This window comes from Mastacembelus armatus, chromosome 9 (assembly GCF_900324485.2).
Source record: "Mastacembelus armatus chromosome 9, fMasArm1.2, whole genome shotgun sequence".
In the NCBI taxonomy this organism is placed as follows: Eukaryota; Metazoa; Chordata; class Actinopteri; order Synbranchiformes; family Mastacembelidae; genus Mastacembelus; species Mastacembelus armatus.
In genome coordinates this window covers 21,270,559-21,282,836 of record NC_046641.1, presented here as the reverse complement: position 1 = coordinate 21,282,836, position 12,278 = coordinate 21,270,559, and the positions used below count along the sequence as shown (strand labels likewise).

The window sequence follows — 12,278 nt, the reverse complement described above, 5'->3', positions numbered from 1 at the left end:
TTAGTGTTAGGTTTAGGCTGGGTTTAGGGTTAGGGTGGGGACTAGGCATTTAGTTGTGATATTTACATTTAGAAGTATTACATGAATGTCCTCCCAACGATAGATAAAGACAGACAAATGTGTGTGTGTCCTCAAAGAAACGACCATATTAATCCTGGTTTTCAAAACAAAAGCTTGGAGAGGGTTAAAAAATCCTATCCTGCATCATGTGGGGAAAAAACATAAACGTGAAGAGAAAATCAAAGAGCTTTTATTTCAGCTTATATTAGCTTTTATTAAATGGCATGCAAGTAGCCACAAAATAAATTAATGCTAAATGTTGTGATTTAAACAAGATACACTTTATTAATCCCTGAGGGGAAATTCAGCTAAAGTTTGAGTTAGAGATTTTAGAGTTAATACCTTCACAAACAACAAAATGGTAACACTTCATCCAGTCAATACCAATAGTAAAATGTATTTATCTATGCTTATTACATTATAATGTGCTATAAGCATTTATTAAATGTTCATGTGCTAAGATGTAACCAAACAGTGACTATTTGATAAGCTAAATGTTCTGCATTAAAAGCATTTAATTAAAAAAAAAGGCCTTATGAGTTTCTTTAGGTAGGTTTAATATGTCTGAACTTGAGATCAGTTGTTAGAATACAGCAAATAAATGTTTCATTTAATAAAAAAAACAATACATCAATACATTTTGGTTTAAAAATACTACCATTACCATTGTTATACTATGTAAGAGTGTGCTTCGCTGTATTTTCATAATACTGTTATTGCTTTTTTACTGATTTCACTGAGTGTATTTATGTCAGTATTTCAGTTCACATTATTAGAACAACGTTGTTCAAAATACAAATCATTATAATAGAATAACAACTCAAAGAATCAAGTTTACATCATTACATCAGATCTTGAAAACAAAGTTTGGCACAATCAGTAGATATTAATAATGAACATTTGTTTTTAGGTAATGAATGTTATTTTTTGATGACTGATGACAATGACCAGAAGGCATGTCAGCAGGTTCCCAGAAGTTTTCTGCACTCCTGTTTAATACAGCTGTAAATTGGATGATAGAGGTGCCTGTCTGATGCCATGAGGTCAGTGACGAGCTCAGTGTGGCCAACTCTGGGCAGCAGATAGAGCGAAACCTTCACGGACAGTGAGGTGAGCAGCTCAGAGAACTTTGTGGAAGATTCAACAGGAACAATAATGTCACTGGTCCCATGTAGCAAAGCAAATGGAGGAACTCTGACAGGAACAGAAAATACAGGACTGTTAGTCAAACTAATATTCACTAGTTTAAAAATATCACTTTCAACTACATCAGTAAAAAATATATATAATGTGTTGTTTTGTTTTGTCTCACCTCTTCAGTTTGTCCTGGCTGAACTTCTTCAGTAAGTGTGTTGGTGAATAGTACTCAAAGTTTTCTACTCCATTCATGGCTTTGTGCATGGTGGACACATATTCAATTGCCCGCTTCCTCTCATGCTCATAATGGTCCCTGATATCATACACACCACTTAAACCTGTCCAAGGAATATGACTCATTCACATAAAATCCTGCAAATTAATTTTATAAAAACATGACACAGCAAGATTTTAATTACTACTTATTAAAAATGAGTTTAAGTGTGCAAGTACATCACCACTTGTGTGTGGCACACATAAATGTATTATTACGTTTGCACTGTGACTGCAACTTGGTGATGCACTATACAGTAAACCTTACCAATAACCCCTCTTATTGTCAGCGTAATGTCCCTCTGCTTGCTGGCCTCTATGAAAAGCTCTTCTCTTGTGTCAGTGAGAAATAGTGTGGTCAGTGCACACAAATGTGCACCAGCTGAGTGGCCAATTAACACTACGTTGCCCTGTAAAAGACAAAAAACAGGACAATAGGTGTCATGAATGTTAACTTCAATGAACCCTTGATGAATGTGGACAGACAGATACAGAATGATATAAAAATGATCTCAGTGTGGCCACACAAAAGACAAAAACAAGTAAGTGAAATAATAGTTGTCAGCAATAAAATGACAGTGTTTTAATTGGTAAAAATCTTGAAGCAGATAAGACGCATTGAGCCCTACTGAAGGTCAGATAAAAGATACTTAAATGTTTTGCTTACTTTGTCAAAGTTGAATTTCTGTCCACTCTCTTGGACCCAAATCAAGCAGTCAGCAATATCTTGGACCATCCCTAAAACATTCCCCTGGTAACCCAGAATAAACCAGCAGTCAGTTCAGATAACACAGTAACTTCTGAATTACATTTTCTATCACGTGGGTTACCGCAGCATAATCCTGACCAACAGTTCATAGATTAACAAGACACATTGCTCATAATCAGTTAGACTTTTTTAAATACTGTGCCATATATATATTAACAATCTGAATGTCATTAAGTTACTGTGTATTCTTCTAAAACTCTTACCTTTGGATAGGTGCAATAATCAGGACAAATCACAGCCGCACCTAATTCTTCAGCCATCTGCCTGGCCAGCAAACAGTAAATGGACCTTTCCCCAGAGCCCCATGCACCTCCATAGATGAAAACCACCAGTGGTGCCAACACATCTTCACACTTGCCCTTGTTTGGAGGGTAGTACAAGTCCAGCTTGTTGCCCCGGCGGCCAAATGTGATGCCCTTCATCCAAACAGACAAAGCAATTTGACATAATGTTTGTTTCAGCATATTAAATACTCTAGAGACCATAAGGAGTCAGTTGGGGACTGACCACTTAACAAACATGTTATTTAATTATTGATATATACTGAATATTCTGGTCTCTACCATGCAAAGACACATATACACATTTCTGATTTGTTGTATATACACTTATGCTTATCTTTAACACACCTTTTCATAATGCTTGCAGTTTTCAGCATTCTTGTACCATGACCTCCACTGAAAGTAAAGTCTCCCATATTGCAGATATTTGAGCATTTCCAGCATAGCTCTGGTCAAACGAACTATTCGTCTGATAGAGAAGCCAAACATAGAAAATGGAATTATTACTTGATTCTTTTTAATAATATAAAAAAATTGGAGACCAGATCTTAAATATTTCACCTTGGTTTTAGCGCTTCTATGTACTTCTTGTATCCAGGCTTGTTGGGCCAGCCATAAAGCCACTGGACAGCTAGAGACACTGAGTATGGGAGGCCAACCAACAGGACACCCACTGCCACAGGCAGTGACAGGTGGTACTGTGGCCTTCAAAAGCATATAAACAATGTTTAATAGGAATTTACTCCTTCAGAAGTAATGTCACTCCTTGCTCTTCAAAAAGTTGTATTTGACAGGCTCTTACATGTTGAGCTTCAGTCTTCCTGTCTTTGCTAGAGAAAAAAAGTTAAGTACACATAATGTCAGTGACAGAAAACATGTAATTGTTATCAAATACACATAAGTTGAAATGTAAAATAATAAATTTTAATGCAGATTTTGGGTTGCCAGGATGTGGAAAAATCCAGGATACTTGCTTTTCTTTTCTTTATCAGGTAGATATGCCAATGGACTGTTTAATCTGTTTGAAGTGTAGAGCATTGAACATGAATCTATCTATCCATTATCTATACCCCCTTAGTCCTAACCAGGGTCCCAGGGATCAGCTGGAGCCTATCCCAGTTCTCTTTGGGTGAAAGGCAGGGGTCCACCCTGGACAGGTCCCCAGTCCATCACAGGGCCACATAGAGACAAACAACCTCACACACTCACACTCACTCCTATGGGCAATTTAGAGTCACCAATCAACCTGACATACATGTTTTTGGACTGTGGGAGGAAACCAGAGTACCTGGAGAAAACCCACACAAGCACAGGGAGAACATGCAAACTCCACACAGAAAGGACCCTGATGGGTTTCAAACCAGGAACCTCTTGCTGTGAGGCAATAATGCTAACGACTACTCTACCGTGCTTCCCGGACATAAATCCATTTATTTAAAACTTATTTTAGAAAACACAGATTTATCATTAACTTTCCTACTCACTGATAAACTACCTTTTGCTGTTTTTTTTTAGAAAATGAGAAAACTGTAAAACTAAAACATATTTACCTTATTAGACTTTATAGCATTTGTACTTGCAAATGTAGTGGCTTATTAGAAATACTTCAATCACTTGAAGTACGCTTGACGCTTAATGACTTACCACCAGAGATTTCTGACAACCTGGAAACCCAAACGTTGTTCCAAAGGTTTAAAACTTATCTATCTACACTGAATGGTACACTAAATTAGTGCCCTGTGTTTTTTGTTTGTTTTTTGCATAGGTAACAGGGCGCCCTCTAATGGCCATTTACACAGTAACACTGATGGAATTCAAGTGATGTTATTACGAGCTACAACCTGCAGTTGTTGTAAAACTAAGCAAATACCAAATGTTGTCGTCTGCTTCTCCGTTTTAGGCTAAACTAGCAAGTCAACAAGTTAGCAGCTAAAGTTTTCCTAACGTTAGCGTTAACTGCTAGGTGTTTTTAGCCAAGCTAACGTTAGCATCCACTGTCAGAAAAAAGGAAGGGCAAGAAAACACATCCAACGTAAACACGCCAAAATATGGTTATATATGCAACTTTATGTCGTAGCCAATGTCCCGAGTTAATGTGGATTGTTATAATATTAGTTGTGTCAAAAAAACAGATGGATAACCTCAGTAGAGCAGTGTTATCTGACTCCCCGTTTAAAAGCCGATATGGCTTGATTCACAAAGACAAATGCTAAGAGGATAAGCTACGGTAACTTCCGTTTATGACTGAAAACTAGTCTTCCGGTGTTGTTCAGAAGTGTGGCTGAACATTTTATCTTATTTTATATATCCTCCGGATCATATTTGGCTTATAAACGTCCCTCTGTTTATTAATTTTGAGACACATATAAGTGTCCGCATAAATTTAGTTTTAATGTCGGGCTGGGCGTGGTTTTTGTATCGGCAGAGAAAAATCGGATTTCTATCTTGTACTACTTAAGATCTCTGCTCTGACACACCGGAAATACTAAACATTGAAGCCCTTTCAAATTAATTCAGATTGTCAGGTATATCGGTGGTATCCTCATTAGGAAAAATAAACAACTCCAGTTGCACTACTCATGTACAACCCTTTAAAAACACACAGGCCTTTAAACTTTGAACCAAAATGTATAGTTTCAGCCAAGTAACTCGTTTTCAACTTTGTAATCACGGTCAGTGAATATGTTGTGTTTTCATAAATTTACTGTTTTTTTAGTAAAAAAAACTCAGAAGTTCAACTGCAGTCTTTAGGCTTTATTTGAAATATGTTTAGGTGATGGCAAATTAGGCTACTTTTGTAAAATGGTAATTAAACTCAGATTACTCAGCCTTGTTCAAAAGACTCCAACACTTACCTAGCACCCATGTGACACAAAGATTACTCATGTAAATGTAATTCTTAGTGTTACTGATTATTGTAGAGAAGAGCAGTAACACTGTAGTTCAATTAATAATTCACAAACGTGTGCTAATCTGAACCTTTCAAACTGTGTGCAATGGCTACCTTGGTGTTTAAGTAATTCATTTGACAGCCTTAAAAAGAAAGAAGTGATTGTTACCACCAACAAAATTAGTAAAATGTTATTCCAATGGACCTGTTTCCATTTGTTAGGATTTATTGTATTAGTACAGAAAGTAGTAAGCACTACCAGCATATACCCAGCAGGGGGAGGAAGAACTCTGTCACTTGTTCGTCAGTTGTAGTTTGAACATCTTGCCTGCATATGTATTCAAGCTAAGACGATAAACTGATTTAGGATGTGAACATAAAGCATTTATGTTTATTTTACACTGAATGACACTGGACCGCGCCTAAATGTAAACAACAAAGTTTTTTAATGTTGAAATTGTTCCTAGTCCTTCTCTATGGTTCTGCAAGTATGAGCAATTTAAGTTCTATGCAGTTATATTACTGGTCTATTACTTACCTCAATTTTCAAGGCCATGCAGGGTCATGTTTATGCAGTGGCTGTTGTTTTATGATGTGCTTTGGAAAACAGGCTGCACTAACTTCAGTTTTTGTGGCATGTAGGGAAATGGCCAAAATATGCTACTCTAACAACAATGCACTTTAATAAGGATGGTGATTTTTCTTCTTGGCCATTATAGATTAGATCCAATTGTTTCAACTCTGTGCCTGCTGTATTCATACTCACCTCACACTAACTCATTCTCTGTAAGTTTTGAAAGGTTTAACTGGCCAAAACCATGGAAAACCTTGAATTCAACATTGCAAATTCATGGAAAGCAGAGCACCATACGAACGCTGACCAGCCCGAGGGTTATTGTTATGTTTGGCCCCACAGAGTGAAGCCTCCAACCCTGAGTGGGTGTGTGGTTGTTCCTTCATCTGCCACGATGTGGGGAGTCCCAGGTGCTTTTTCAGAAGCCACAGTGGAAACGGAGCTGTTCATTGAGTGCAAAGTCAGGCATTCATCTTGCAATATGAGCAGAGTCAGCCCGTTTTGAACGTTGTGGTGAAATTTCACAGTATTTCCCCATGGCTGTTTAAGAATTAAATTATCCTTAAGGGATTTATTGCATGCATAGTGGTATTAAGATAATAACAGCTGACATACACTAAGCAAGTATTCTGTAAAGGATCCTCAGGGAAAATATGACCATGAAACACTGCACCATGTTTAAAAGGTTTTAAAAGTGGCATTGTAAAACAATATAGTAGATTCGATTGTAAAATGTGCCTTTAGGAGAGTGGAAAAATACTCCAAATTTGTGACAAGAAGCCACAATCATACAATTTTGGCTCTCTGAGCCTTTCAGATCAAATCAGAGCTTAGTACAGTAAAGTTAGCTGTGATCAGAGCACAATAAATATCACCTTTTATGTTCTCCAGCAAGCCAGCCCAGTCTCCAGTCAATGTCTCAGCCTCATGCCTGTCCTGACTGGCATAAAATGATAACTCACTACCGGCTGTTCTGTAGCAACACTGTGATTTCACTGTAGATGATACTGACATCTGTTTGTCTTCATATTAAAAAGATGAATTTAGCTTCTTCAGACAATCTGCTCTTATGGATAAAAACAATGTGTCAATCTATTTCAAAACATTCCCATCAGTATTTTGGTTTGGTTTTTAATTGACTGCCTGATCAACACCAACCAAGTTATAGAAGATGACACACACTAATCATTTTACCTCTAAATGTTCTCAGGCTCCCAACAGTGAGATCAAACCCCAGCAGCAAGCAGGGAAACAACCTTTTCACAACAAAGTTCTCTTACTGTGTCTGAGTGCTAGCACATGGTAACTGCATTCGAGATCAAGAATCCAGACAGGAAACAGAAAACCAGGATGTGATAAACGTAGTAGATTCCCTTCCAATTTTTTATGTCCATTATCAGTGCAATCAGTGGCCCGAGGTTTCGTGATGTCAGGTTTTTGCATATCCTATTTCAGCTAATATCATAATGATATGTCATCTATGTTTTAGAAAGAACTTGAAGCACAAATCTTTAAAGTACATTTGAATTATTATTGAAACTGGAAAGTTTAAAAACATAACAAAAAATAATTGTCCCCGTGAAATTACAAGCTGTGAGCAGTTCAGAACTGTGACAGGCGACAAAACTACCACTCAGTCAACTGGAAAGGCTGGTGATACTAGTTCATTTGAGTCCAGATTGTTCATTCTCTATTGAACTTTAAGCCCACTTGTGCTTTTCTAGCCTGCTACTGTTCAAAACCTGGAATTAAAAACCTTAAAACAAAGTTCAGACACATATTCCATTCCTTGTAAGCAGAAGGCACACTGCTAAAGTTACTGTTTGGTAACTTCCTTATACTGCTGAAGGAATTGTTAATATTTTCTTCATGCAATAATTCAATTTTTCACATCAGTGTTTACAGAGTTCAAGAGACGCGTCCGTGGTACAGTCACTCTTGGCTTATGTCTTATCTTCATCTACTTTCGATGAGTCGTTGTGTGCGTTTCACATTAATAAGCAAAAGGTATGTGCTGTGCATGTATAGTCCTTTACCCGTGACCAAAAAAGGAACGAGAGGGAGTTCCAATAGTATTTCAAATTAGTAAGTCATATGCGATCTACAATTCAAAACTACATAAACCATTCTGCAATAAATTATACATCTTTCCTATTTCTGACCACTGAAATATGAAAATAGCTTTAATACTGTACGAAGACTGTTCAGTTAATGACACTTAATGTTGTTCTGTCCCACTCTGCTGCATTATACAGAGAGGTGTTTCTGTTATTGAACATCCCACTTGATAAATGAGATGGAAATGGGAACTGTAGTTGGAGTTTGGACCACAGGCTACTTGTGCCTATCTGTATCTTAGCAACTGAACATGTGTTTGCTGGTTTAAATGTACAGAACACACGCTGGTCTGTTTATTTCCCTGCTGTGAAGCCCGACTTTGACCCAGTCCCCCAAGCTCCTAACTGGCCAAAAGCCAGGACCTAGACATGCACCATTCTTTTTTTTCCTACTTGTTTTCCTTCAATCCACTGTACTGCACAACCTCAGAACCTCAGGACACTGAGCCATCTTTTCACAGGGACTTCACAAATGTACCATGTCCAGAAAGAACCTCCTTTTGATAGAGGGGGACCATGGAAACTGGCACTGACCACAAAGCAAATTTCTAGGCATCCCAGTCCCCGGAATTACACCCGGAGTCCGGCAGACTCCAGAAGAGCAAAGAAGACAGAGGTGTTGGCAGTCAGAGGGTGATGTGGTTTTCCAGGGAGTCCATTGATTGATTGGAGAGAAACAGAACAGCCATTCTTGTCAGACACACCGGATGAATGTTAACAAGCCTGGAAGGATGGTCAAGGGTGCATTCTTTAGAAAAGGTGGAGAGCTTTGGCAAAATAAGGTAGTTGATGGGGAAACTGACTAAGCAAATTAATGCTAAGTAGGACTGCACGTGTTTGTGTGTGCACAGGTTGAGGGGGTTTAGTGGTACCTCACTGCAACAGCTTCAACAGCTTTATATAGCTCAAGCTCTGTGCCGAAAGCAAGGAGTCAAGTTTCAGTGTGTCATGTCTCTTTTCAGCATTTACTGAGTCAACAGAAGATCTTCCCTTCACTGTGCAGCTCTCATGGCTGACATGACTGATCACCATATAGAGCAGTAAGAGTAAAAAAAAAAAACATGGTTGCAAGGCGTGCATCTTATTTCACAGTTAGGTAACAGCTAAAGTGGCATGAAAGGCTGCATGACGTGAAAACATCACCCCCCTACATTACAGCTCGTGTGATGAGTGAACATTTCATCATTTATGTGCCTTGGAATAAATATCCTCATTGTTAACCATCATCAACATGTGTCAGTCCATTTGTCTTGAAAACTCTCATTTCTTAATTGAAGTTCACACAGTTGAGTTCACACAGCCTTTATAGAAGAAACAAGTGTAAAAAAATAGACTCACACTGTGACAGTTTAGATGTGTGTTGTGTCTTGGATCACCACAATGCTATGTGTTTTTTGGGACTCTTCTGTTCAGGGAGGAATAGTTTGTGTCAGGTTTCCATTGGAATAATCACTTTGTTTGTCCAGTGATCTGATTGTTCAGTAGTTGATCTGATTCTCTGAATGAACCTGGACACTGTCACATACGTTAATATGTTTATCTACCACAGTTAAATGTGAACCAGATTGCTGATACAGGAAACCCTGAATTAAGCCTGATGATGGCTGGATAACTCAGTAATCTTTGTGCCACAGTAATCAGGAACAACAGGTTATGGGGGGAGCAAACCTTATATGTGACCCAGACCCCTAAAAGGCTAATCTTATCATATTCAATGCAAAAAGGCTCTGGGTTTGAGTTTGGCCCTATTATGTTCACCTCAGGTCTGTGTGGTTTCTCTACAACTGATCTGGTTTCTCATAGTCCATCTTGTTGAGATTCTCTAAAATAGACACTCTAGTTTGCCTTGTGTAAATGCAAGTGAGATACTGTTTGTCTGCATGCAAGTTTTAACCATAGGAAAGCTTGGTGACCTGTTCAGTGACCCCACTTTTCCCTTAATACCTGCTGGGATTGGATCCAACCCTCTCTGTTAGCACTTCAAGAAACATCTCCAATATTTCACTGTGAATATTTTTTTAAACATACACACACATCCTCACCCACACTCCAGCTTTAACAGTAACGTGTGAGAGCTATAGCCTGGTATGTTTAATTCAGCACCTTTTGTTTTCTTTCCACTTCTTTGCGTGCAGTGTCTGTAGCTAAGAATTAAGCCATTCTTTTCATATCCTTTACCAGTATTGAATACTACGTAACTGGCATGCATGAACTTTTTTTTTTTTCAAATTGGTGTAAGTTCATGTATTTTCATAGATCTTTTTCAAATGTCCAAAAATGTCCAGAATAAACTCTGGTGTAATTTTCACTAAGCTATTTTGGCTTGGCTTTTAAACTGCTGCATACAGAAATATTTCAAACTGGACGTGACCCTGTTTGACCAGCAACTAGAGTCCTTACAAAAGCCCATGGCAACAAAAACCTCAGTGAAGTGTCTGAGGGGAGTGACTTAAGGGCTCACACTGTACTCTGATGAGTATCGTCAAGGAGCAGTCTTGGAAAGGCTAACAATGACGATAGTTGGGTAACTCAGTAATCTTTGTGCCACAGGTAGTGTAACAGCATGCAAAAAGGGTGCACAATGTACAGAAGGTGTGAGGAACAACAGGTTATGGGGGGAGCAAACCTTATATGTGACCCAGACCCCTAAAAGGCTAATCTTATCAAATTCAATACAAAAAGGCTCTGGGTTTGAGTTTGGCCCTATTATGTTCACCTCAGGTCTGTGTGGTTTCTCTACAACTGATCTGGTTTCTCATAGTCCATCTTGTTGAGATTCTCTAAAATAGACACTCTAGTTTGCCTTGTGTAAATGCAAGTGAGATACTGTTTGTCTGCATGCAAGTTTTAACCATAGGAAAGCTTGGTGACCTGTTCAGTGACCCCACTTTCCCCTTAATACCTGCTGGGACTGGATCCAACCCTCTCTGTTAGCACTTCAAGAAACATCTCCAATATTTCACTGTGAATATTTTTTTAAACATACACACACATCCTCACCCACACTCCAGCTTTAACAGTAACGTGTGAGAGCTATAGCCTGGTATGTTTAATTCAGCACCTTTTGTTTTCTTTCCACTTCTTAGCGTGCAGTGTCTGTAGCTAAGAATTAAGCCATTCTTTTCATATCCTGTACCAGTATTGAATACTACGTAACTGGCATGCATGAACTTTTTTTTTCAAATTGGTGTAAGTTCATGTATTTTCATAGATTTTTTTCAAATGTCCAAAAATGTCCAGAATAAACTCTGGTGTAATTTTCACTAAGCTATTTTGGCTTGGCTTTTAAACTGCTGCATACAGAAATATTTCAAACTGGACGTGACCCTGTTTGACCAGCAACTAGAGTCCTTACAAAAGCCCATGGCAACAAAAACCTCAGTGAAGTGTCTGAGGGGAGTGACTTAAGGGCTCACACTGTACTCTGATGAGTATCGTCAAGGAGCAGTCTTGGAAAGGCTAACAATGAGCACTGGTGGCATTTAGAAGCCTCACTTAGTGTCAGTATTCAAGGAGCACATTTTTCTTGCCCATAAAAAAGAATCATTAAACAAAGACTATTTCCCTCCCAATAATTATCAATTAATAATTATTCAATTAAATGTCCATTCCTAATAATATCATCAGAAGTGGTCTCTTTTTAAAATACTGTACCTATGTGCTACAAAATTACTCGATTTAATGACTGTATTACCCCTCTCAGATACTTTTTACTTTCAGCTGATTAGGGGATCAGGTTCTCCGCAGGTGTGTACCTGGGTGTGGCTAGCAAATGTTCCTGGGGTGACTCAGACTTTTGAGAACATGAAGGACCAAGAGACAAAAGAATGTGCCCTTATTACACTAGTCCACAGACATGAATTATTTAGGCATTACTTGGCCATATACTGAGATAAATGAAGCACTAACTAACAATGACACCCCCCGTGTGAAGCCCTTAATTTAAAATGTAGAGGATGTATAAGCACAAAGCCTCTCTGTTCTGCAAAGCATTCATGTTTTTAGACTTCTTTTAAAACATTTTATTTTTTGCTAAAAAACACTGCATAGCCTTAAAACAAAGATAACTATTTAATAGGACAAGGAAACACATTCTCCAGAGGTTTCTCATGGCTTTTAAATTTTATCAAGGGAAAGAAACACATTTACACAAAGCTACACACTAAGTGTCATTGCT

General features: G+C 38.2%; 1 protein-coding gene across 2 annotated transcripts; it reads right to left on the bottom strand.

The window, feature by feature from the left end:
• Positions 1–803: 803 nt before the first annotated feature.
• LOC113138985 (probable isoprenylcysteine alpha-carbonyl methylesterase ICMEL2) lies at positions 804–4,714 on the bottom strand. Of its 2 annotated transcripts, none has more exons than XM_026321903.1 (9): positions 4,662–4,714; positions 3,323–3,350; positions 3,082–3,225; positions 2,869–2,989; positions 2,443–2,655; positions 2,138–2,221; positions 1,739–1,880; positions 1,373–1,535; positions 804–1,254 (listed from the first exon to the last, which is right to left on the bottom strand). In XM_026321903.1, coding segments are annotated over exons 2-9 (1,104 nt in total). In that variant the 5' UTR covers positions 3,325–3,350; positions 4,662–4,714; the 3' UTR covers positions 804–1,019. The 2 variants fall into 2 exon arrangements, with proteins under 2 accessions (XP_026177688.1, XP_026177687.1); XM_026321902.1 differs by lacking the exon at positions 4,662–4,714 and adding an exon at positions 3,495–3,683.
• Between the last annotated feature and the right edge of the window lie 7,564 nt (positions 4,715–12,278).

Coding starts and splice junctions, on each gene's coding strand:
- LOC113138985 (XM_026321902.1), bottom strand. CDS start 3,558: ATGCTCTACACTTCAAACAGATTAAACAGTCCATTGGCATATCTACCT. Junction 3,226..3,322: donor GGAAGACTGAAGCTCAACAT/GTAAGAGCCTGT, acceptor ATGCTTTTGAAG/GCCACAGTACCACCTGTCAC. Junction 2,990..3,081: donor ATAGAAGCGCTAAAACCAAG/GTGAAATATTTA, acceptor CTTCTCTATCAG/ACGAATAGTTCGTTTGACCA.